A 26,054-nucleotide genomic window follows, 5' to 3' on the forward strand; every position below is an offset into this window, starting at 1 on the left:
TTTCATTTTAGGGATCCCACCACAATGGTTTGGAAGTCAGGAAGAAAAGAGAACATATTCTGAGACCATTACCTTTGTATTTCCCTTTCATCTTGAAGCTGGGGTTAGTGCATCACCCACACTGAAGACTGGAGCAAGGCCTTGAGTACCAGTGTTGCTTGCTCTCATCCTTATCCCATGAAATGTGGCAGGGACAAGAGCTCCCAGCCAGCCAGCCAGCCAGCCAGCCAGCCAAACAGGGCAGTGTGTCTCCTCCCACACTTCCCTCCTTGCAGCCTGACATCACTGCAGTTCCTGCTGCTCCCAGGGTGAGTCAAAGCCACACAGCCATGGAGAGGCAAGAGAAGGAAGCCCTGCCTCTGGAGGAGGCGGGGAAGAAAGAAGACACATCAGGAAGACAGAGAAGACTGTCTAAGAACTTCCAAGAATGTCAACCGCTGGGTTATTTTTCTCTTTAGCCAAAATATCACAGCCCTAGAACAAGAACAGAAGCCTTCATTCTTTCAGAACCCAAAGCTTCAACATAGGTCCACTTCAAATTTTTCTTAGCATATATAGTAGTAAATGCTAAAGTCCAAGAACTTATGACAAAACCCAGCCCCCCAAGCAGTAGAGCACCTGCTTTGCATGCAGAAGGTTCCAAATTCAGTCCAGGTAGGGCTGGCAAAAACTCCTCCCTGAAAATCTAAAGGACTGTCATCACCAATCCATGTATGCTGAGCAAGATGGACCAATGATATGACTCAAGTACAGTGGTACCTTGGGTTACATACGCTTCAGGTTACACACTCTGCTAACTCAGAAACAGTGCTTCAGGTTAAGAACTTTGCTTCAGGATAAGAACAGAAATCGGGCTCCGGTGGTGCGGCAGCAGCAGGAGGCCCCAATAGCTAAAGTGGCGCTTCAGGTTAAGAACAGTTTCAGGTTAAGAATGGACCTCCGGAACGAATTAAATACTTAACCTGAGGTATCACTGTACAGTGGTGCCTCACAAGACGAAATTAATTCGTTCTGCGAGTTTTTTCGTCTTGCGAAGCACGGTTTCCCATAGGGTATTAACGGTTTTAAGAAAAAGGAAACAAACTTGCAAGACGTTTTCATCTTGCCTTATACCACTGTATAAGGCAGTTTTCGGTGTTCCTTTATATGACCCCAAGGTGAGTCCAGAAACGCATGCAGCTATGTGGATTTTTCTCTCTCTTTTACACACACAGCACACACACCAGTAATACTACCCATTGCACACTACCCAGTTTATTAGGATCAGCTGACATATCCCACTTCATCTATATAAATTTGTAAAAGACAACAGTAACTCTTAACGCCTTGCCAGAGCAGAGAGTTCTCCAATTAGCCTGGCATCCTAGAGGTGAGACTTTGCGTCCCCCCACAACTAACCTGTTCTCTGCTCTGCCCATCCCACCCACCACTTTAGAGTGACCAGATGCAAAGGAATTTACAGATCTACAGCACTGTATTTAATAACTCACTGGATCGCCCATGGCAACTAGAGGTTCCACACAGGGGAGTGAGTGGGTTGGCAAAGGGGGGGGTGGATCTCTCCATTCCTCCTCCCACCAGCCTCCACTTTGCTTCCTCTGAAGCCAGCATGGAAACCAAGTCTGTCTCTCCTCCACCAGCCTGTATAGCAGAAGGCACTTTCTTTAACAAGCCTGTTGAGAAGCTTCCTCTCCTCTGTGGTCATCATGGAAACAACAAGCTACTAATTTCCTTAGCAGGTTAGTAAAAAACACTGCATGCTAATAACTTTTGTGGGCTTATTTACAAGGCTGTTTAAATAGCTACATAAGAGGCGGAATGTTTACAGAGACAGCTTGTCATGTAGGAGTGAGAAAACCACACCTAACCATTTTTCCTCTCTACACAGCTATTGAAGATAAAGGAACTCTGCCTCCTTAGCATCTGGTCACCCCCTTTACCTCTCTTTCCTTCTTTAAGAAAAAGCCCCACTCAGTCACCGCCAAACCACAGCCCACTCATGAAGCCCACCAACTGAAGACCAATCCCCCATAACTTTTTAATAAATGAATCTCTGAGCATGTCTAGATTGCCCTAAACACAGTGATTGTGTTCTTCATAGCACACACCCCACAACTCTGATTGTGCAGCAAGTTGTCCATGTAAAAAGGGACAGGTCCCAGCCAAATATGAATCTCCACACCTTCCTCTTTGCAAATTAAACCACCAGTTCTGTTTCCTTATGGTCAAGCAAAGCTGCAAAGCCCCAGGCTTTGCTGGAAATGTCACTTAGTGATGCACCCAAGACATGACTATGGGTCAGAACTGAAGGGACACAGTGCCTGTTTGCCTGAGCTTAGCTCCTTCCCTTAATCTCATACACACACCTTCATTTCCACATTCTTCCTTACGGCAGAGAATTAGGTCTGTGATACAAAGAGATGTAATTTTGAATAACAGTGCTCTTGGTTGGCCTTAACAATCTGGGCAGGTTATAGTGAAGCAAGGGGAGAGCTGGTCTCTTAGCTATGGTCTCTTAGCACAGCTGTTATGGGAAGATGTCAGAAGACAGCAATGGGGTACCACTAAACCTTACCCAGAACGCAAAGGCAACACCCAAATCCTTTCAAGTAAAAGCTTTTGTCATCCTGTAGAAGGAAAGTTCTCTCCCTGGCTGCCTTCCTGTACCATGGTATGAAATAGCTAATTAAATGGCCACTTTTACTAACAGGCCTTCTGCTTGTATGCAGCACACAGCAATCAACTTAGTGTCCCTCTGCCTTCAGGGGCTGGAAATATATTCTGGTGCTACAAAGTGCCACAAACATCCCTAGTGCAGCTTTTCCACAGCTAGCAGCATTGAAAACCCATTTGAACTCCAGCTAAAGCACAGTCGCCTCTAGCATGCTAAGCCAGCAGGGTTTCTCCCTCCATATATCACCTTAGATACACATCTACCCATACCCCAAGTTTCCAGATGAGTTGGCTCACCTCCACAAACCATGCACAAACCTTTAAGTCTTGAATCCTGCGGAGAGAAAGCCAAGGCCTGACCAGTTGCCTACACCTTTTCTGTGTGAGTTCAGATTTAATCAAAAGTAGCTTTTCCCAAGGAAATAATCTTGGAAGGTGGAAAGCCCTTCAGAGAGCTCACCGTTGTCCGGAAGTAGCACAGTTAAACTCAAAACAGGCTCCTTTTGAGTTCTTTGAAGGAGTCCCCTCTACTTTCTCTCTCTCTCTTATTCACTCATGGCGCCATCTGTAGGGTGGCGATTGCATAACGACAACAGCTAGGTATAAGTAAAACTTACTTACTGAGCATGTTTTTGAGCTCACTAGAACTTTTATTCTTATATTTACAAGAAACCCACATTCCATCCTCCTATCCATCATTGGTCACATATAGTATAAAGAATTATTTAGGTTGGATGCAAGAATGAAAAAAAGAGGGCGGGGAAGGAAACATTGTTTTGAGGTGTGATGAAAAAGGCAAAACTGGCAGTTTGTAGTAATCTTGAGATGAAGTGGAGGAGGTAGGCAAATAAATAAGATGAAGATTTAATTAGGCTGGACCAGATACCCTCAGCCTGGCACCCTCCAGACAGTGCTGGACTCCCAATTCCCATCAGAACCAGCCAGCACGGCTAATGGTCAAAACCTCTGGAGGGAATCAGGTTGGCGAAAGTATGGGCTACACCAGGGTCAGCAGCCTAAGGCCCATGGGCTGGAAGCAGCCTGCAGAGGTCATTTGACTGGCCCACAAGCCACCCCCCAACCGAGCTGCCAGCTCGTGTGCTGCGCTAAACTGGCACAGTGCGGCATGGAGATTCACTTCTGCAGCGCAGGAAATTGTGTCTGCGTAGACGCCAACGCCAAAAATCACATCTGCGCACACACAGATGCCAAAAATCACGGGTGCGCATGCGCGATCTGGCCCATGGAGGACCAATCTGGCCCAGGCAAGATAAACTTTGCTGGCCCCTGGGCTACACCATAAAAGGTAAAGGTAAAGGACCCCTTACAGTTAAGTCCAGTCGCAGATGACTCTGGGGTTGCGGCGCTCATCTCGCTTTACAGGCCAAGGGAGCCGGCATTTGTCCGCAGACAGTTTTTCCGGGTCATTCAGTTCAGTTTTTCAGGTCATTCAGTTCCGGGTCATTCAGTTCAGTGCGACAATTCTCATGTCACACCAGAGTTTATTAGAACAAAGTAGCAACGACAGGTCTTCCTTTCAAATAAAAGCCTGCAGATACTATCCGAGTTGAGCTCTTTAAGGGATGCACTTAAATACACTGGTACCTCAAGTTAAGTACTTAATTCATTCCGCAGGTCCGTTCTTAACCTGAAACTGTTCTTAACCTGAAGCACCACTTTAGCTAATGGGGCCTTCTGCTGCTGCCACGCCGCGGCACGATTTCTGTTCTCATCCTGAAGCAAAGTTCTTAACCTGAGGTACTATTTCTGGGTTAGCGGAGTCTGTAACCTGAAGCGTATGTAAGCCGAGGTACCACTGTACCACCTAACTAATCTGTCCTGATAACTAGCCCCCTTTTGCTGACTTTTTGGTGAACATATCTGGTTACAAAGGAGGAGTGCCAGAGAAGTACATGGAGATGGAAAGCAGGAGCCCCTCGCCACCTGCCAGATCTCCGGAAAGCTTAGCCTGGGCCTTGCCTGCTCAATGCATCCAGGGCGAGATTCCCTCCATTCATCAGATTTCAGCAAAAAAGGAAAGGCGTTCCCTCTCTTCCTTGAATCCAGCCCCAATGATAGAATATTCCACTGTGATTCAGCAAAGTCCATTCCACTTCCTGCTTCTGTGCGCCTTACCTTTAAATAGCCAGCCAAATAAGAAACTGGGATGGTGGTTTTTTTTTTTTTTAAGGCGCCTTTAGTTCTTGTACCCTCATTTACTCTCCAGCCTGTGTTAGCCCAGCTTTCTTCCTCCAGTTCCCAAGTAGAGTTCAATCCTTTCAGTGTGAATCAAGGAGACCCTGATTCTCCTCTACAAAGCCACCCAAACAGTGTGTATCACCAGACACCTCATTGGCCACAACAAATTCACTCCCAAAGCCCGTTGTGAAATACCAACACACACACACAGAGATCCATTTGGCCTCCCATCACAACCACTGACCCTTTCCAACATCATGCCCTCAACACCCCAAATTTGACCTGTCTGTCTGATGCAGATGACTGGGTGACAACATACCTGTCAGACAGGTATTGCCAGCTTCATCGTAGCACGTGCAGCACTTCTGTATAGAGACAGGTGCTGAACACTTGGAATTCCTGTTCCCCAGCGGATGCTGAGATTAGCCAAGTTCAGGACAGAAATTCCTGAGTGATTACGTATGACCCAATCTGTATTTTGGCATTTGGTAGGATGTGGAACAAGACTCAGTGTGCCAGACCTTGGTAGCTCCCAGACTAGAAACAAAATGTTTGTTAGTATTTCTGTTATGGGTGTGTATAGAAAGTGAGGGAACAGCTGCTATCTGCTTCCAGTGTCTTCAGGAATGGCAGGAGCTAGCGAACTACCCTTTTGCAAGCTGATCGTTTTTCAGTTCCTAAACGGAAAAGAACCTTACATACATTACACGAGAAGAGCACTTCTCAGCTATAACATGCAACATTTTCTTGGATCAAATCAAACACACCCTCTGAAGCATACTCTTTCTGTGATCATACTAACCGATGGGAGGACAGCCACAGATAGGTCTATTAGCCCTGACAGCTAAATTGAACCTTTATGTTCAGAGGCAGAATACAAATGAACACCAGTTTCTGGACAGCAAATGGCAGTGGAGAGCTGCTGCCTTCATGCCCTACTTGTGGGCTTTCCAGAAGCATCAGATTGGTGGCTGTGTACGACACGATGGTGGTGGCCTGTCTAATCCAACAGGACTCTTCTAATGTAATAAACTAGAATACTAAGAAGCCACTTGCTGGTTGCATCCTGCCTTCCTGACCTTTCCCAAGCCCAAGCATCATCCAGAAGAATGTGGCATTTCACATATTGTTGGATTCCAACTCTTAACAACTCCAGCCAGCACAGCCAATGACAAGTGATAGTGGAAGCATGGTGCAACAACATCTGGAGGATCAATGTTTTGGTATAAACATGTTGATTCTGCCCCCTTACTATCAGTAGTTTATTTATCACGGATTTATTATTTATTAATTATTTCCAACAAACCTCTTTGGATTGGGGGAGACTAAATTTTCTTTTTAAGCTAAAATAAAATTAAGGAGCTTTGTTGGGTTCCCTAAAACTCCAGTTCTCCCAAAATGGTTCAGCATTTGGGACTCAGTGGTACAGCATAGGCTTTGCATCCATAAAGTTCCAGATTTGATCCCTAGAATCTCCAGTTGGGGACTGGCAAGATTCCTGCCTGCCTGGCAGCAGATCTCCAGAACTTAATATAGAAAATACTATGCCATATAGACCAAAAGTGTGAGTCTGTATAAGGAATCTTCCTACGCTTCAGGAATGTAGTTGAACTGAAGGTTGGCAGTAGAGGGCAGTGTAGAGCAAGCCAAGCTGCTACAATCCTTGCAAGAACAAGAACCTGTTACTTCGCTCTCCCCACAATGCCTAGGGGCTCCCACAAACCACTGTTTCTAAGAACATGAACTAAGGTGCCCTCTGCCTAGAAGAAGAGGCCAAAATGGTTTTTTATAATTAGGTGAGCAGGCTGGTAGTCAATAGCTGAGTGGTAACATGGGCTATGGCCTGCCATTATTCTGTGTCTTGCTTACTTGTTTATGGCAAAAATATTGAACTTGAATTTGGAAATTCCATTTTAGCTATCAGAACCAATGCACAGAATTCTCTTTTGCACCTCCAAAATAAGTTGCAGATCAGCTTCGGTAGCGACACATTTCCACAGATGGGCCCTCGCACACATATCTAGTTGCACAAAACCCATCTCACTCAGCCCACAGAGGCCATCCAAAAGGTAGCTAAGGCAGTGCTTTTTTTCTATAAAAAAGTTTAGGGGTACTCTCATTCTCCTACTCTACTCATATTGAAATACTGCCCCTCAATGAGGCCAAACTTAGATTCACAATATGTTTAGGGGTATGCGTACGCCTGCATACCCCCAGAAAAAAAGCACTGGGTTAAGGTATCCAGAGGATGGCATATATGAGGGTACAATGAGGGCCATGGATGGACTACTGCTTTTTCTGAATAATATTCAAACTGCAGGCTTTGTCAGGTAATCAACACGCTGGCAACGCAGTATACACCCCCCCAACCTTGAAAAACAGTTATTTAAATCAAAAGCCTTGTTTCCAGTACCTAAAAGACCACAAAAAACCATTGTTATACAAGGTTCTGCTTCAGGTTCCTACAGAGCCAAGGCCTAAGCATGTTCATGCAGATAATAAATCCCCAGGGAATTCAATGGGACTTGCTTCCAATTAAGGATGCTTTGGTTTGCAGGATAAGATTCTGATCTAAGTACCAGTGATAGGCTTAAAGAAGCTGAAAATTAAAGGAGCAATGAAACAACGATAGAAGAGAAGGCAAACTGGCTTCTTTTTTGAAAGCCTCTTTTTTATACTAGCTGGAGAAAAACAGGAGGGGGGAAGGGGGGACTATCGCAACCAGAACTAATGATGTAAATGTACATTCACATTTACATAATTTATTTTAAGTGCCAGATTTGGGCCTGCCTGCTTCACCTTGGACTAGCAGCTAATTAACCATTTATTCATAAAGCACTTTAAGGTTTTCAGATCTTTTTTTTCTGGCCATCGTTTTTTCCCATCCACAGAAGGCAGCTTTAGATTGAAACAGGCTATGCCATCTCTCTTGGGAGAACACGGTGACAGGCATGCGAGGAAGACAGCATGCACTGAGCTGCGACTAAGGTTAATGGGCTCATGCAGACTTCCCTCCACCCCCAACACTCTTTCAGCTGGAGAAGAAGACCCTTTAAAAGAACTCCAGTGGTTCCCCCGCCCCCAGTTGAAAGGCTGCTCCCTGAAGCATCATTTGATGCTAAAAGCTTTCATTTCATTCGGGATCTCCAATGTGAGTGCAAGAAAGAATTTATTCATGGGTAAAAAAAGAGCCTGGCACACTCTACCTCCTTCCCCATCTGCTTCTGCCCCGCCACCCCACAATCTGGGCTGCCTCATATTTAGAGCATTTAATGCCTTCTTACTGAGGAACACAGAGTGTATATGGGAGACAAAGCAACAGTTGAAAGGAACACACAGAGGGGCAAAGCAGAGAGAGGAAAGAAAGAGTGCAATCCTATCTGTTTGAAAAGATTGGGAGATAATGAAAGAAGAAAATAAATGACTGCTTTATTTCTTACAGAGATACCTAGGAAGCCACCTTATACTGAATCAGATCATTGGTGCATCTATCTCAGCACTGTCTAAACTGACAGGCAGCAGCTCTCCAGGGTTTCAGGCAGAGGTCTCTCCCAGCCCTACCTGGGAATTGAACATGGGACCCTCTGCATGGAAAGCAGATGCTCTGCCACTGAGCTACGACACTTAACACTCAAACCCACCTGTCCTGCTATGTCTATACTGGGTCCTTCTCTCTTGGCCTAAAACAGCAGCTTCCAGGCTTTGTTATAGAGAAGCATGCAGGTCCTTGGAAGTTGCTTAGGGTTTCTCAATACAAACATAAATGCACATGAGATATCCCCCCCTGCCCATCCCAGTCATATGTAATCATGTGTCTAGGAGTTATCCTCCACTTAAACAGCTGTTACTCTAGGAGAATTGCTCATGAAGCCACTGATATGTCTTCAACACACAGTCTATCGCAGCCGTCACCAACCTGGTGTCCTCCAGTCATTTTGGACTAAAACTCCCATAAGCCCCAGTCAGCACAGGGAGATCTGGAGTCCAAAACATCTGGAGGGCACCAGGTTGGTGAAGGCTTGTTAATCAGAAGTTGAAACTTATATATTTAGTTCTATAGAAAATGTTTCAGGCTGCTTTTCAGCTATGCAGACCCTCAAAATGGCTGAAAATAAAACAATAACAACCCTTCATAAAAGAATTCATTGGTAAAACACATACTGTCCATACTATCAGCAGCTTTATACCATATTAAACATAAACAGTCCTAGTTCTTAAAAGGCTTGGTGGAAAAATTATATTCACAGAACAGCAAGAGGGTCTTGCAAGGGAATTCTACAATGCAAGCCCCCCACCCCACAAAAAAGCTAAATTTTTGGTTGTGGTTAATCTTATTGTGGATGGTGGCGGCACCTATAGCAACATCCCTCCTTGTGAACCTTTGTTCACTGTTGCAGAATGGGGAGCGGGGAGCCACTCTGGGAATGTGTTTTGAGAGCAAGATATATCTCTGGAGAAAGCTGTTCCTGAAAGCCTGTGGCCCTCCAGATGTTACCAGGATCCAACTTCCACCAGCCCCAGCCATATAGCCCATGAAGAGGGAGTCATAGTTGAGGAGAGTCAGGGGTTCCTCAACCCTACCTTATGCCAGACCAATTACAGCAGCAATGGGGGACCAGCAGCTTTAATTTGGCTAGAAGCAAAATGATAAACCCATAAGTTGAGAAGAGAATAGGTGAAATGAACTGGAAGCGAATAGCCCTTGACACAAGCAGGGTCCACTGACAGGTAAGCTGCTGTATGGGAGGGCTGGGTGGGCTTCAGGCTTTCAATTTGCTTTTTTTAAACACACACCTACACACCCTGGGAAGAGCCACCAATTGGAGACAGTTGCAAAATATACACATTTCAAGTTAAGGACGCCTCTCAGCGCATCCCAAGCCCAATAATTCGTTCACAGCATGAGAACTGAGCTCACAGTGCTTTCACACTAAACATTCACCCCTGGTTAAAGTTTCTTCTTTTCATCAGCCTTCCTGATGAAAAGTTGGTGATGCAGCCTCTCTGCTGTTGCTCTGGTTAGACTACTGGGAGTCAGAAAACATTACCAATCTACTATGAATGGCTCTCAGATCTACCAGCAAAGCTGGCTCTACTCTGCAACATAGGGCAAGGACACTTCAGGCTACAGATATCACCCCCCTCTCAAGGTTAAAGAGGTCCTTTGCCCTCTCAAATACCAAGGAACTGAAGGAACTCTTATCAATACCACACGTCTCAGGGGAAAGGCTCTTCCTTCTTCCTGATGCACACCAGCTCATTTGTTCTCATTAAATTTTAACAAGAACAGAGCTCTAGAGACAGAGGCAGTGTATGTGGTGCTCTCCATATGCTTGTAGTTCTTCAACTACATCTGGGCAGCCACAGGTCCCCCAACCCTGTAGTATAGGTTTGCTACCAGAAGACTATTCAGTGCATCTTCCTGTTTTTTATCTGCAGGGGTCCCCTGGTAATATATTCAGATTAAAAGCCCCACACCATTCTCTGTTCAAAGTTGGAAGACTAGACACAATACTGTGATACAAAATTCACCCATGCCCTGCATCTAATTTGCGGTACAAACACAATGCTGTTATCCCCACCTGCACACCACTTCCACTTCTAAGGCTTGGTGTCCCTATTCATTTCCCCCAGAATGCTACCATGTCTTTCTTTTAGAAGCAATCAGTATTCTCGCAGCCCTGCTGCTTCCTTTCCAATCCAAAACAGGCAAAAAGGAAGACAGGTAAGAAGCAAGGAGGTTTCCAATAAACTTGGAATTTCTCTCTCTGGTTTTGCTGCCACAGGCCATTTTCGAGCCAAGTGCTATTCACAGAATTTGTACGCAATGTGTATCCACAACAGAGAGAATTGTGAGAAAGGGAATTACCTTCTAGGGTTCACCCCCATCCCTAGCCAGTAGCACCATCTTGGTATCGATGCAGTGAGGAACGGTTGAAAGAACTGGATATGATCAGCCTAAGTTATAATAAGTTAAGGAAAGACATGACTGGGATCTTCAAATATCTGAAGAGCTGTAACACAGAAAATGAAGCACTCATTCTCTCTTGCTCCAGAAGGCCAGGCCTTGAAACAAAGGCTGGGAACACAGGGAAGCAGATTTTAGCTAAGCCTTGGGAGAGACATACCAATGATATGAGCTTTCTGATAGTGGAACAGACTGCCTCAGGAAATGGTGATCTTTCCTTTTCTGGAGGCCTTTTAAGCAGCAACTGGACAGCCATCTGTCAGGGACTTTGCAGTAGTTTCACCTTGAGTTGCAGATTCTGAACTGAGGAGGGAGGTGGACTAGATGCTCTCCAAGACAGCTTCAAACTCTTATGACTCTTATCTCAATTTCCTTGTGCAGATCTCATCCAATGAGCAGGTCTATAGACTGCTCTGCACATGGATGCACTCAAAACATCCTATGCTCTTTATTTCATGCATTCACAGGCTCTCTAGGACAAAGCTGGGTAAGCCCATGAGTAAAATGTGGCTTACCAGGGCTCCCAATTTGGCTTGTGAGGCCATTTCCCCTAAGACATGCTCACCACCCCACACTTGACATCAGAAATGAAGCAGGCACTCATGTGGCAACAACTAAATGTTTGGGAGCTTAATGCAAGCTCCCAATTCTTCATTTCAGCTAGAGCAAGGTGAGCTCCCACTGCCAATCAGCTGATGGGAGATGAAAGCAATTTCCATTTTGCAAACAGCCCTGCACTACTCCTTGGTTTTTGGAAGTTCAAAAAACAGTGCAGGGCTGTTTGAAAAAGGGCTTTCATACAGTCAACACAATGAACCTTGAAGCCCCAACAACTGGGCTTCAAAGCACAGTGTCACCAAACATCATAGAGATACCAAGGTGATTGATTGATTGATTGATTGACAGAGAGACAGTTCCACTCACCTGTCAAATCTGGCCTGCTAAGGGTTGGAGAAGATCAGGATCTAGGCCAGAAAAGATTCCCCACCCCTGCTCCACCAGTGACACCGTACACTACAAAATGGCATCTATCCTGATGTGTTCCCTGCACCATGGCGTCTCTGCTCCTTTCACCAGCAACTGAAACCAACTTTTGTAGCTCTAAAGTCCTGCAAGGCCCTCAGGCTGTACTATAGCAGGTGGGCATTAAGCATGGAAGCTCAATGGCCTCTGCACGCTGCCAAACACTGATTAACATTGGCCTTGCCAAGAGCAAGATGCTTGCCAAAGGAGCTGGGGACAATGGGACTGTGCGAGCCAGACTGCCGCTGCTGCAGTGGAAAGAACATGAAGCAGAAACAAGTTAAATTTATTGCTGCCCATGGCTGTGATGGAAGGTTCTTCAGACCACTACCAAGAAAACAGGCATCAGATTATGTTGCAATAAAATATATGGGCAAGTGATGCCCATGATGCAAATAAGAACGCCTTACTCATTTACTGTTGGTAGGAAACGAGCAAATAAAGGAAATGCGTATTCTTTCTGCAGCAAAACCATTCCAGCATCTGTCTGGCACTCAGGGAAATAATAAAGGTAGACAGAAGGAAAAATTCAAAATCCAGAATTTAAAGTCTTATAAATTATCTGAATAGCCTCCATCCTTAAATTATGGTACTCATCAAGAAACTGATCCTTAAAACTGCAACTCATTGCTGCACCTCAACACCAGCACAAGCTGGTAGCAGCTGAGAATGTGAACCAAAGATGCCCCTACGTTGTGGCTCATCTTAACCATGAAATCACCAACTGATCACAAGAGAAGGCATATTTTCTCATCCTCAAACATCCAACCCCCCCCCCCCCAATACTGATTTATCAACAATGACCTACCTTACCGGATTGGATGGCCTTGGACTGCTGGTTGCCATCTGTTAACCCTACTTATTTCACCTGGTTGTTGTAATGATAAAAAGTACACCCCCCCCCCTTGAGCTCCACTGTGGAAGGGTGACATAAAAAAGTAACTAATAAATATACACATACAAATTACATCATTCTCTAGAGATGTGGCTGTTTACCTTGAATGAACCAACAGACACACACTATTCCCTTTCCTTGTTAAATAGTCCCCCCCGCTCTTGTAGTCTTAAAGCAGAGATGAGGAACCTGTGGCCCTCCAGATATTGCTGGACTACAGCTCCCATCAGCCCTAGCCAGACTGGTCAGTGGTCGGGGTGATGGGAGGCAGAGTCCAACAGCAGAGGACACCAACCCCGATAGTCCGCTGCAGTCTTGCAGCAGAGAGCAGAGGCAGCTTCCCAAGGGCACATTTTTAGAGCAGTCTTGCTGGGAGCAAACTCGAAGCAGAGGTCAAAAGCGGTTAGGAAGCTATTTCTGGCTTTAACCTGGACTTGGTCCATTGAGAGCTGCAGTGCAGCATGCCCATCCTGCAGTCCTTTTCGTCTGGGCATTGCCAGCCTGACCTGCCAGCTGCCCAAGGGACAGATCCCAACAAGACTATTACAAGCAGCAAATCCATCACAGGTTCATACAGAACAGCTGAAGTCACCAGAAGCACAATTCTACTGCAGCACAGCAACGACAAGGGAAGGCAGAAGTTGAGTTTCAAGAAAGCATCACGTTGAAGTAACTGCATCCCATCTGCTGAAGACTTATATCAGTGACTTGGCACTAGGAGTGGGCAGATCAGTCCATTTCCGGCCTGTACAAACTTTGTGCATGTTGTTTCCATATAGATGTTTTTTACCAGTTCCATACCAATTATTCTAAATATATTTTACCCTAATATAACTCATTTTGGTCCATTTTTGTGCTGAGAACTCTACTGCAAATCTCAGAAAAGGGTTGTATCCAACATTAGTCCTACTGGTTGCACACCCACTGAAATTAATTAACTTAGATATATTAATTTCAGTGGGTCTACTCCCAGTTTAACTAGGCTGAATGCAACCCAAGGTGTGAAATCTGAAGGATAATTACATTTCGATCTGTGTGTTGGTCCGGGAGGCGTGAATTGGGTCAGTTCACTTAAAAATGCAGACTGCACAAAATTCTTCTCCATCCCTCCTTGGAACTTATGAAGTGTACAGCACAAGAGAGATGCTCCCATGGAGAACTAGGCAAAAAAAAAGCACCACTACAAAACGCAGACTCGGGGATCTCATAAATGCTTAGACACCACAAAACTTGACCTAAGCAAGGAGTTTTGTTCCTTTGTGGTGGACACCTGCCTACACCTACACATAAACAAGCACAGATATATACAGAGACCACGTGTTCTCTTCTTCGCCCACCTCTCAACTCCAGCCCACAAGCAGCTTTGCAGCAATTATTTCAGCTAATAAGCTGTCATTTGGCAGAATCCACGTGGCTTTTCTACATAATCAACCAGCACAGGCATTGTTTGCTGTTGAAGGCTCACGAAACGACTGCAGTCTAATTATTCTACAGACCTCCCATTAAGGGGAGGAGGGAGAACTTGCAAGATTAATAGGATCTTTTAAAAAAAAAGCCTTCAAGAAGCCAAGAGACAGAACAGATGGCCTCCTCCATTAAAAACAATATACTGTAGTTTCAACTATATAGCCTTGGTCTCTGTTCAATCAAATAGGTTCCCAAAAATTGCATTAAACATCTGTTGATCGCATTGGTTCTGGTTATTAAACTCTACAATATACCCGTTGTCCAAACTGCAATTATCCAAATGGCTTGGTGGTCTGAAATAGCTGTATGTTCCCACACCTGTTGATGTAATCCAATGTAAATAACCACAGTTGCATTCATACAGACTTTTGCTAATCCAATCCCATCAATGGGGTTAATAATGATAAATAAAATAAAAATAAATAAATCAAGATTTTGCACACATTTATCAGCAAAAGGATTCACCTTTTTCTCCTTTCTACACATTAGGCCGTGTTTGACCAGTTCCACCCAGGCTGGGCCAGGAGCGGAGATGCATTACCATACAAAATAAATAAATCCCTGTTCTTAAGAAGCTGTCATGTCAGAGAAGTGGCTTACACTAGGAACGCTTTCCCTCAAATCTAGTTTACTATATGGAGGGCTTGTTTTGTGAACTACTTATCAAGGAGAAAGCTTCTAATGCAGCCTTCTCCCTGACATGCTACATTTCTAAGGGCAAGGATGGATGGATTGATTGATTGATTGATTTGTATTGAGGAACGCGGAATCCTATGAGTCACAATCTGAAGTAAAACCGCCCAGATGCTGAGCTACAACCCACATCAGTAAGAACTAGGAGCTTTCTTCCTTTCCTTTTTCTTCATTTTCCCACAACACAATTTGCGTTAACAACCCTTCTTCGTATCTAGCTTGGCACCTTACTCCCACAGCGCAGAAAATCAGATGTGGGAATCAAGTTATCTTGCTGTGAAAAAAGATACATGCTTTTGTTTTATTGCTTGAATTATTTAAATTTAGTTTTATTGGTAATTTATTATTATTGTAAAGCACTGTAATTTTGTGTTAACACTTTTTTTTAAAAGGGGGAGAATCAATACATTTTATAAAGGAATAAACAAATAAAAGCCACCCTTTTCACAACTAAAAGGGACATGACTGTATTATAATATTTGGAATTTCTTACATCTTTTAATCCTCACCCAGCTAAGGGGCTGTCACATGGAGGATGGCAAGCTTGTTTTCTTTTGCTCTGAAGGCTAGGACCCAAACCAATGGATTCAAGTTACAAAGAAAGGAGGTGCTGACTAAACATCAAAAAGTATTTTCTGACAGTAAGAGCTGTTCAGCAGTGGAACTCTCCTTCACTGGAGGCTTTTAAGCAGAGACTGGAGGATCATTTTTCATGGATGTTTTAGTTGAGATTCCTCTATTGCAGGGGGTTGGACTAGATGACCCTTGGGATCCCTTCCCACTCTACAATTCTATGATTCTACAAACACAGAATAGCTAAGAGAATGCTAAGCTTACAGTCAATAGCGTTAAACATAGGAAGAGGAGTGATAAAATGCAAGGGTGCTATAAAATACGATGTGAATCATAAACCTGGCACACTGAAATAATATATGGACGACACCAGGGAAATTTCTGTAATATTTTCAGAGCAAAGCTCTGCCCAATGAGTGTTTTTCTTCCTCTCAAAACATTTTTTGACAGAAAATGAAAGAACAATTGGTTGCCGCTGCAGAGGCTGAGGTCAGATGGTAAGGATTATAAATACAGCAGCTGGCAGGCTGACAGCTCTCCACAGGTGAATATGCTGGTGACTTTGCCATAAGCTTTGCCATATCGATGACTACTAAACCAGCCAGGTTTGGATTCTCTACTTGAATTCATTAGCTCGTGGCTTTAATCACAAGTTCAACAAAAAAACAACAACCCTAAAATGTAGGCCTTTGATCCTGTACCTGAGTTCTTTTCAAAGCCACGATTTGCTTGGCAAAATAACCTGTCCCATTTGGCCCAGCTTTACACCACATACAAATGTCACAATCTTCTAACTCCAGATCAATTAAGCCACAGAAACTACCACACCCTGATAATGTATTAAGGTCTGATCTATACCGGGAATCTTAAGGCTGTAAGGAGAACTATACCACTTCAGATTGCAACTGGGCAGGAAAAGCAATTCTGAATGCTCTGCAATTTAAAAAGAGCCACCACCCTATGTTAAGGCTCTTCCCTGTTGTGGTACTTTTCTGTTTGCTAAGAACTTTTTGCATTTTATCGCCATCATGTCTAAAGTGACAAATTCTAGTCTACCATGTTACACAAGAAGAAACAGGATGCAACAGAATGTAGGGCTTGGACAGCAAATCCCCCACCAGCCACAAAGCCCACCACAGAACGGTCCTTGGGCAAATTACCATCACTTCCCTTAAGACTGTTGACAAAACAGAATAAATCCATGTGTGGTGCCCTGAATCCATTACCCTGGAGGAAGAAAGAAAATGTGATTTTAAGAAATATTAACAAGCCATCACATGGGTCTGAATCCCCATATCATCCATAAAAGTCTACTAGAGAAACAGAACTTTTATCTTTCCAGAGTTCAACCACTATGGCAGCAAGCAAAAATAAGGAGGCTGAAGGATGCCAAGGCAAAAACCAGTCTGCTTCTAAGGATCTTGAAGATGTGCTCTTAGCAAAGCAGAAAGAGAAATCTGGGTTCTTCTGCCTTCCAGAGACACCCCTCAACCCTACAGCAAAGCAAGCAAAGAGAAATTCAAGCTTATACCCATGGCTGGCAGGACCATAACAAAGCTCTCCACCCATCACTAGTCAAGAGCGATAACTGGTTTTGGTAGCTGCTTCCTCCAAGTACCACAACCTTTGCACTCTATCCTGCGACTGCGACTGAGGTAATGTATCTAGTGAGCGGTTGCATCTCAGCCAGCCCAGTTACAAACTAAACACATACCGCTCACCAAATATAAAGTGCTGGGGGGGGGGGCACTCGGCTATCCCAGAGCTGTCTGCCTTGTCTTTAAGTTTCACCTGTCAAAATGTTTGCGGAGCCCCTGGAGACTTACATGTCCAGGTGCGCAGGCAGATCAGGCAGGGAGAGAAAGCGTGTCCGGCTCTTGTCGCGTTTCCTTTGTTCCACTCCCATGGACAGAGCGAAAACACTGAAGTCTTAAAGGCACTCGCTCTGAAGCACCCACCCCCTCCTGCCTTTGCCATGGAAACCGTCCGAAGCCATGTGATTGAGACAGGAAACCAAGGGGAAGCGCCTCCTTCCCACACCCCTCCTCACCCACACGGGAAGGAGACAGGAGACTGCTGCCATGCTGAGTAAGATATAACAAGGGGAGGCTGCATTAAGGCAGGTCCCCCATCTCTCTCACACACAAGATTCCAGACCAATTCTGGGCAATCTGTTTAAAGGCAAAGCTCACTACCTTCCTTTTGAGTCTGGCATCTCTTTGCCATGGGATCAGATCTCTTCAACTAGGAAGTTACAGATGGGTAGCCGTGTTGGTCTGCCATAGTCGAAGTAAAGAATTTTTTACTTCAACTAGGAAGAACAGTGTGGAGAAATGTTGGCATATTGCAGAACAAGAGTTTGCTTAACACTAGCGGGGCCGCTTACTTTTGGAAGATCTATTGGGCAGGTTTTCCTTCAGCTCAGAGTCTGGTTGAATTCCATATTTGCGGCCAGGAAAGAATTGAAGCTCTGTCTCAAACTGGCTAGGAACCTAAGGTTTGGGTTTGGGCTTGTTTTGTGTACACATGGGGTTTCTTTTGGCATCCCACTGCAGTATGTGGCTTGGGTCACTTCCTTAAAGCTCAACAGATATATTTGTTTTGTTGACATATTTCTGAAGTGCACCTCTTCTCCGTTTATGTCATATTGTCACCTTGTTTAATGCGTGGGTGTCCTTTCTTTTGGACAGGGGATTGAGCTATATGGACCTTCCAGCTTTTATTTTTAACTGGGGGGGGGGGATATATTCTCCACAGCATCTTATGAAAAAGGTAGGAACTTGGAGCATTTTGTTTTGCAGCCTCACTAAGTTATCTGGTCTAGCGGTTCCTGGGTATGCATTACGGAGAACGCAGGAGCTGTAACTCAGTGGTAAAGAAAATGTTTGCATGGATAAAATTCCCAAGTTCAATTCCCGGTGCTCCAGTTAAAATGATCAGGTGGTTGGTAACAAAATGGACCTCTGCCCAGGACCCTGGAGAACCACTGCCAGAGTAATGATGAGATGGACCAATAATTTGGCTCAATGAATTTATGCCCTTCATCTTGGGGGACATGCAGAGATTGGATATGCACAGCTATCAACAATGGACCCATCTAGAAGAACAACAGCAAACACATCACAGAGGCTTGCAATTCTATAGTTGTGCAGTCCAGCTTTGCTGATACAGGAAGGAAGGATGGTGGAAGGAGGGTGGGTTTGGGTTCCTTCTAAGGCTACCCACAATGTCTCCCTTGGCTCAGGAACCAGGAAGCCACTTGCACCTTGTCTACTAGGCTTACTGAAGTTTAAATTTACCACTTGGCTGGCTGAGGACTTCCCTGTATGTAGCTCAGATTCAGTTTCAATGCCAGGCAACAGGACAGTTTTAAATGCATGTATGGAAATGGAAAATTTGGCCCGTTTTGTCCTTTTATTCAGAACAGACCAAAGTGCCAAACGTGGGACTACAACCAAAGACATTTCACATTCCATTGGTTACACCCCAGTATTTCCTTTGATCCAGCTGGGCGATTCTAATCCTTAGGAAGCTTTAGAATTGCAGTCCCTGGCAGAGGCTTTCACAGCAGCCGAAAATAAGGAAGGACCAAGCAGAAGGCGACTCAGCAGTCACATCCCCAACCCCCAATCTGAGTAATCCATTGGCTCATCCTCTTGCACGACTAAGAGCAACAACACTCTGGAGCAGCCTAGAGGAGACCAGGTAAGCAGCATGGCTAAGGTCCAAGACCTCCTTCCCAGTTATGCCATGAGTCACTATGACCTGTCCATTCTCTCCCCCCTCTTCTCTGCCAAGCAGTGCCTGCGACTCCCCTGTGCCTCAAGGTGCTTCTACACTACCTCCCCCCCCCCCCCCGGAATTGTGTCATTATGAAAGAGTCCAGACAAAATGGCTGCCAAATGTCATATTCCAGCATCTTAAGAAATAAAGGACAATTTTTCTGACCTTCAAATTCAACACAATTAGAGGGCTAGCTTTTCACTTGTGTGGACTGGCAAACATCTGGAATGAGAAATGGCCTGCCAGGCAGCTGGCAATGTGGCTGGTGCATTGCTTCACTTGCAATCATTACTTTTTTAGCACATGTGGATCCCTTTTTAATAAAATAAAATAAAATTCTGTATATCAGGTGTTCAAAAGGATTATGGAACTACATTCAGCCTCCCTATCTCCCCAACCTCTTTCCCACTAAGATGCTCATCAGCAGTATCTTAACTGTCTTTGTATGTTTCAATTCCACCATTACATGTTCTGAAAGACAGTCCCTGTAAACAGTATCACTTTTCAACTGCCGGTACTGGCTTGATCTTCTTCTTCTTTTCAATTCCTTTCTTCCCGAGAGTGCACATGCATTAATAAAAAGGTCAAAACAAAATGAATGAATGTTCCAACTTTTCACTTGGAATTTTACAAATATCCTGGCAATCGAGTGCCGCAGCTGACCCAGGCAACTTTACCATAGTGAAACATGCAAAGCTGACTACATATACACCAAGTGACAACGAAGTTGGAAACTGGGAATTGTGAAGTCCAAGTGGAAGCCTTCTTAGTGTTATTTCCAGGCTTCACAGCTTTGGGCCTAGCTGGGGAAAGACCACTGCAAATTTAAGAAGCATAAATGAAAGAAATTCTGGATATCCGTGGAACTGTTGACCAGATGACTCCAGGGCACTGCTATATGCAGGCTCCAGCAGGGAAGAACCAGTTTACACAAGTACTTCTATGGCCCATTACAAAATTTCTGAGTTCAGTGTGAGGCAGCCTGGCTCCTATTTCCAATGAAATGTACTCTGGAATGGAATAATGCTATGGAAAGCCAGCTTTTCTGTCTATCACACTTCACTACCATTTCGAGGGTGCCCAGTTAAGATCAGAGTCAACAGGAACAACTGTAAAAAGCAAACGCTTTTCAGTTATGAACTCAGGCTTTCTCTTCTGTAGATTTTGGCAACAGGCAGCCTCTGAGTGACTCCTGTAGCGGCAAAGTCACTTTAAAACTAGACCCTGTTCCTAGCCATTCTCAGCCAATGAACAGAAGGGAACTAGAAGGCAAAAGCGTTTTCAGCATTTATGCTTCCCCTTCTCTCGCTTGTGCACAATCTGGAAGGAAGAGGTCATGCAAACTGGGGGCAGGGGAGGAAAGAGGAAGTCTGAAAACTGAGGTAGTCATGGGGGGGGGGAACTCACCACCTGTTTATAAACATAAACAGATATGCCATGTGGTACAGAGCAAATATCAGGAAAATTAAATTCTCCTTCTGATATAGGCAACAGCATTCTTTTAAGTGATACACAACGTGGAGAAATACCCTGAATAAACTTCCAAAATAATTCATTACACTTTTGAAAATAGGCTTGGGAAATGTGTAGACCAAGCAAAACACAGCATTTGTGCAGTACGTGTATTTACCTTATTCAGAATACTAAATTTAAGTAGTGACCATCTTTACAAATCAATGGAGATGTTGCTATTAACCTATTTAAATTTAATTTAATAATCTGACAAGTATCTGCAGGAACAAAGATCGCTAAATACATTAGAATCTTTGGGACCAGCAAAAACACCAGTTAGCATAGAAAGCAGGCAATTAATTGCCCACTGGCATTAATTCGTATTTTAACCTTTTTCTCGTATATCCAGAAATTCTACTAATTTTATCAGTTAATCTCATTAATCCCAAAATGGATGGGTACATACTAACAAATAGTAGCAAATCATCTGAATACAAACCTAATTTAAATTCCACTTGCTCATGCACAAAACCATAGATCTTCCTGTTCTGTCTAACTGCACATGCCAACATTTCCAAAACATAGATCAAATATCAGTGGAGGAAGAGGGCAGTTTATCTTGTACCTTTCTCTATTATCAAACAAATCTGAAAGGATTCCATTTACCCTTACTTGCAACTTAGAAGAGTAGCACAATATTCGAATCCACTTTATAACATCATGAGGAAATTCAAAATTTTCCGAAGCAACATAAATGGTGTCTTATTTATGGCCCATCAGCTTTGAGTATTCAGCATCCCCTTAACAGCTGGAAATAATAATTGGATCATCATAAAATACCAAACCAGTTGCTACTGTTTATAAATGTTTATTTGAAGTGTATAAAGTAGAAGATCAGAAACTTATGGAACAATGGAACCATGAATTAGAGTGTGCCATGCAAGCTAAACAATGGAAAATTGCTTTAGAATCTATACAGAATGTTTCTTTAGATTTAAAATTGAGATTGAGTCAACAAAAAAATTGCATTTTGGGTATACTAGACTCCACATCAGATAGATGCTGGAGGTGCAATGTTGGAAATGCCTTATTGGGACATATGATGTGGACTTGTCCAGTGATACATCCTTCTTGGTTTGAAGTTGCTGTTCATATTAAACGTGTACTGGAGAAATCATTGATATTTGTGTGTGTTCATGTACTTTTAAATTATATTCCTGTACATGGAGACTAAAAGCAGGACAACAGAAGCAGACTTTATTGGTGCTTGTGGTTGCTAAGAGACTTACACTTCATATTTATCTTCGAAGGATAAATATTCACCATCTATTATGCAATTGTTTGAAGGCCTTAATGCCCTTGCTACATTTGAATCTACTTTCTATAAACACCAACTTTGTTTGGGTACATACTCAGACATTTGGAGGGCATATATCATTATGTATGTGTAAATTCAGATGGATGTACTGATGTTTATTGTTCTGTGAAAGTGAGCTGACGATTTTGCTTTTCTTACTGCCCTCTTTGTGTTCTTTTCTCCTTTAATAAATTCGCAAAAATAACAGTTATATATGTGTGTGTATAAAAAGGCACTAAAGCTGAGCAATGAGAAACAGAATGTGATTATTATAACATACCTCTCATGTGAGCAGGAACAACATTAATCTCTCCCTGTCTTTGAAACATAAGCAAAGTTAAATGTAAAGCTTGAGAAGTCTGCTGCCCAATTTTTTGCTGAACATATTTCTGGAGGCGGTTGTGGTGTACCCACTGTTCCTGCGCTATAAATTATAGCAGCTGGAGTCTGTGGGCATCAGTACAGCATTGCTAAATCTACTCCCTTCTGTGCAATTAGCAGTTCCCCTTAAAGTCTGAGGACATTTATAGGACTTAGGAACAGAGATAATGTGCTTCAACACTGCACATGGCCCAAAGGAAGACGCAACTTTTGCTAGGGTGTGGCTTAATCGTCTTTTCCCACGTGACAACAAATTGGGGGCAGAGGGAGAGCGAGCGAGCAGCTGAGTAGCACAGCACCTGCTTTGCAAGTTGAAGATCCAGCAGTCGATTCCTGGCATCACTAGTTAAAAGGATCAGGTTGCAGGGGATGGGGAAAGACCCTATTGGAGACCCTGTAGAACTGTTGCCAGTTAGAGTACAGTATTAGGAAGCTGCCTTCTACTGAGTCTCATTGTCAGGGAACTGCCATCAGTACTGGAGGGGGAGAGCAAAAGCCAGAGGGATTCCAGAGAGCGTCCCGGGATTGGGAGAGGCAGCCCATCTTCTGGGGAAGAGAATCAGCGTAGCACCAGTGGAGAAGGGGGGCAGCTGGGGGAAGTGGTGAGGCGGTCTCATGTCTCCTTGCCTGGGACCAGCGGGGAGAGTAGGGGTCCTCCATTGCCCACGCCCTCCCTGCGCAGAAGGCTTCCGCGCAGAGAGGGTAGGTGGAGACTAGGCGTCAAAGAACTTCTTTGCTGGAAGAAGTTTAAGAAACGCCCACTCACGGATTCTGCCAGCGATTGAGTCAGCCACGGGTGAGTGGCTGTCCGGACAGAAAGAGGTTCACTTTGGCAACGCAGCCAGGTGTTTGCACCCAGCCGGGGGGATAGGTACCTGCTTACACACGAGCAACCCCTAGAACCATTACACTCATCATTGGTACATCTAATTCAGTACTGTCAACACTGATGGGCAGCATCTCTCTGGGGTTTCAGACAGGTCTCTCCCAGCCCTACCTGAAGCTGCTGAGGAGGATTAAACCTGAAACTTCTGCATGCAAGGCTTGACCACTCAGTTATGGCCCTTCCCAAACTGGCTAGAGCAGAGTGGAAAATACTGAATGAAATGGACAAATAACTTAACTTTATATAAGGGAGCTTCCAGTGTTCCTTAGACATGTAAAGAACACCATTCTGCCATCATTAACTTTAGGCGGGTAAGAGTCTGCAAATATTCTCTTACTCTCACCAGGACAGGGAAAATTTCAACTAGGAAAAAGGTGTGAGCTGCTGGATGCTGTGCCAGCTCACCTTGTATAAAGATCCTACTTCGACAAAGCTACAGTTAGCTTAACCTTGAGCAGCCTAGATATTTATAATTAAAGGCCATATGATGCAAATTAAAAGACTAAATTATGCAAATGCATGCTTTTCCTAACTGTACAGTTCTGTAAAGCAGCCAGAATTAATAGAATTTGTGACTTGTGTTTACACAAGTGTTGAACTGAAACAGCACATTCAAACAGAAAGATTATTATAAAGTGAAGATTTGCATTCATGTTTTTACAAGATCCAGTCACTCACACTTTTAAGACATCCTATGCACTGAAGCATAGAAAATTATCTGCCAACAAAACTACAATTCTCTAGTAAGAAAACCAAATTCAGTACTTCAGCAAATCAGCACAACACATACTTGGCCTGCATATCCTTGCTCTGTACATATTACAGTGGAACCTGCCATTTTAATTTTTCTTTTTATCAAGGTACACCACCACTGTCAACCCCAAAGAGTAATGTTTTGAGAAGAGGAAAGCTTTGAGTGGTTATGTAATACATAAAAGTACACAGCCACCTTGTACTGAGTCGGATCACTGACCATTCCAGCCCAGTAACATCTACAGTACTCTGAATAGTAGCAGTTTTCCATGGGAACATAGGGAGCTTTCACCAAATCAGACCATTGGTTCATCTAGCTCAGTATTTTCCACACTGGGCAGCAGTGACTCTCCAGGGTTTCAGACACTGGGCATTCCCAAGCTCTGCCTGGAGATGCCAGAGATTGAAGCTGTGACCTTCTGCATGCAAAGCAGATGCTCTTCCACTAAGATGGGGAAACGCATCAGCTTTGCATGCAGAAGGTTCCCGGTTTAACCCCCGGCATCTCCAGGTCAGGCTGACAGACTCCGTTATGAAACTCAGGAGATATGCTGCTGCTGGAGAAATGCTGCAATGTGGACAAAACTGAGCTAGATGGCCCAACAGTCTGACTCAGCAGCTTCATTTTCACTCGCTCAGGTTTTGGCTTACTTGGTTTGCATGCAGAAGGTCTCCGCTTCAGTCCCTGGCACCTCCATAAAAGGATCTCAAGCAGCAGGTGGTGGGAAAGGTTCTCTGCCTGAAACTCTGGAGAGCAGATGCTACCCAGAGAAGACAATACTGATCTGACCTTGTATTTTCTAGGCCTGCTACCATTTTACTGGAAATGCAAGGAATTGAACCCAGGAGCTTAGGCAGGTATTCCACTACTAAACCACATTAGTTCCAGAAGCTAAAGAAACACCTCAAAGTACATTCCACTTCTTGAAGCAGAGTTAAAGAAAAGTGACATGAAGGCTTCAAGGGAGCCAATTGCGCAGACTTCACAAGTTCCCCTAAAGCCTTTTTCAAAGCACAGTGTACTTGCTTCCAAATTGGAGGGGCAGGCGCTAGATTCTTCCTCTTCTCTAATAGTAGTCTGAGATTCCTGTGATAAGGCAACTACAGTCTGAGCATGGGATTCTGAAAGGCTAAGAGTCCTACTTACTATTGCACTGCTGCTCAAGGTAAGGCCCCCACTCAACAAGACTATCCTTCTCTCACCTTTTAAAAACAAGCTTGACAACTGTGCCTATGTAAATGTGGAAGTTGAGAAAGGGCAGAAAGTGCACACCTTCTCTGATCAGGGGAAAGGACTGTAGCTCTGTGGCAGAGCACATGCATTGCATTCAAACGGTTCTAGGTTCAATCCCTGGCATTTACAGATAGGGCTGGGGGACTCTTTTCTGTAGCCCTGGAGAGGTGTGAACAATACTGAGCTAGATGAACCAATAGAATGACTCAGCTTTCTACATTCCTATCAGATGTGAGGAACTATTCCAGAATTGACAAGAAAAGAAACTTTGTAGGAAAAGGTGTACAGGTCAGCGAGCAGCTTGTGCTCAATGGGAGACGGGGGTGGGGTGGGGGAGACGTGTTCTAGTGTGCATTTCTTGTGTAAGTCACCTGCCAATCCATGATCAGCACAGGACCTGAAGAGGTGTTGTACCTGCATTAGCTGCCATCCTCTGTGCAGATGGGAAATGTCAGGTCTCAGTTGCCCTGGAGGCCCAAATCTCAGAGCAGCAGTCACTCTCACTGGATAAACATTAACTCTGCTGAGGCCTCTCTGTCCCGGTCTGTCACAGGCAGAGAGCACAGGCTGTTCTAAGCTTCCTGGAACCCTTTCAAACCAACCGTCCAAATTAAAGTGAGCCTAGGGAAGAAGGTAGCCAGGACACTCCAAAGCAATCACATGCAACAAGCACCCAAAGATTTGAGGGCAGAGGAAGAACAGGGAGCGAGTTTGTCA

The 26,054-nt window shown here is 44.2% G+C and overlaps 1 protein-coding gene across 7 annotated transcripts in view; it reads right to left on the reverse strand.

The window, feature by feature from the left end:
- The window catches only part of RIPOR1 (RHO family interacting cell polarization regulator 1), a 97,349-nt gene that overhangs the window by 43,815 nt on the left and 27,480 nt on the right, over positions 1–26,054 (reverse strand). For 2 of the 7 annotated variants that reach the window (XM_081018333.1, XM_081018336.1), the window contains exon 1: positions 17,318–17,483. The exons of 3 other annotated variants lie outside the window; for them this stretch is intronic. In XM_081018333.1, coding sequence (XP_080874459.1) covers positions 17,318–17,468 — 151 coding nt within the window. In that variant the 5' untranslated portion in view covers positions 17,469–17,483. Of the gene's footprint in view, positions 1–72; positions 230–16,651; positions 16,719–17,022; positions 17,108–17,317; positions 17,484–26,054 lie in introns of those variants that run through there. 2 more of the 7 variants (XM_081018334.1, XM_081018337.1) reach the window with 2 other exon arrangements.

The sequence above is a fragment of the Podarcis pityusensis genome, assembly GCF_964106645.2.
Source record: "Podarcis pityusensis genome assembly, chromosome: 8".
NCBI lineage: Eukaryota > Metazoa > Chordata > Lepidosauria > Squamata > Lacertidae > Podarcis > Podarcis pityusensis.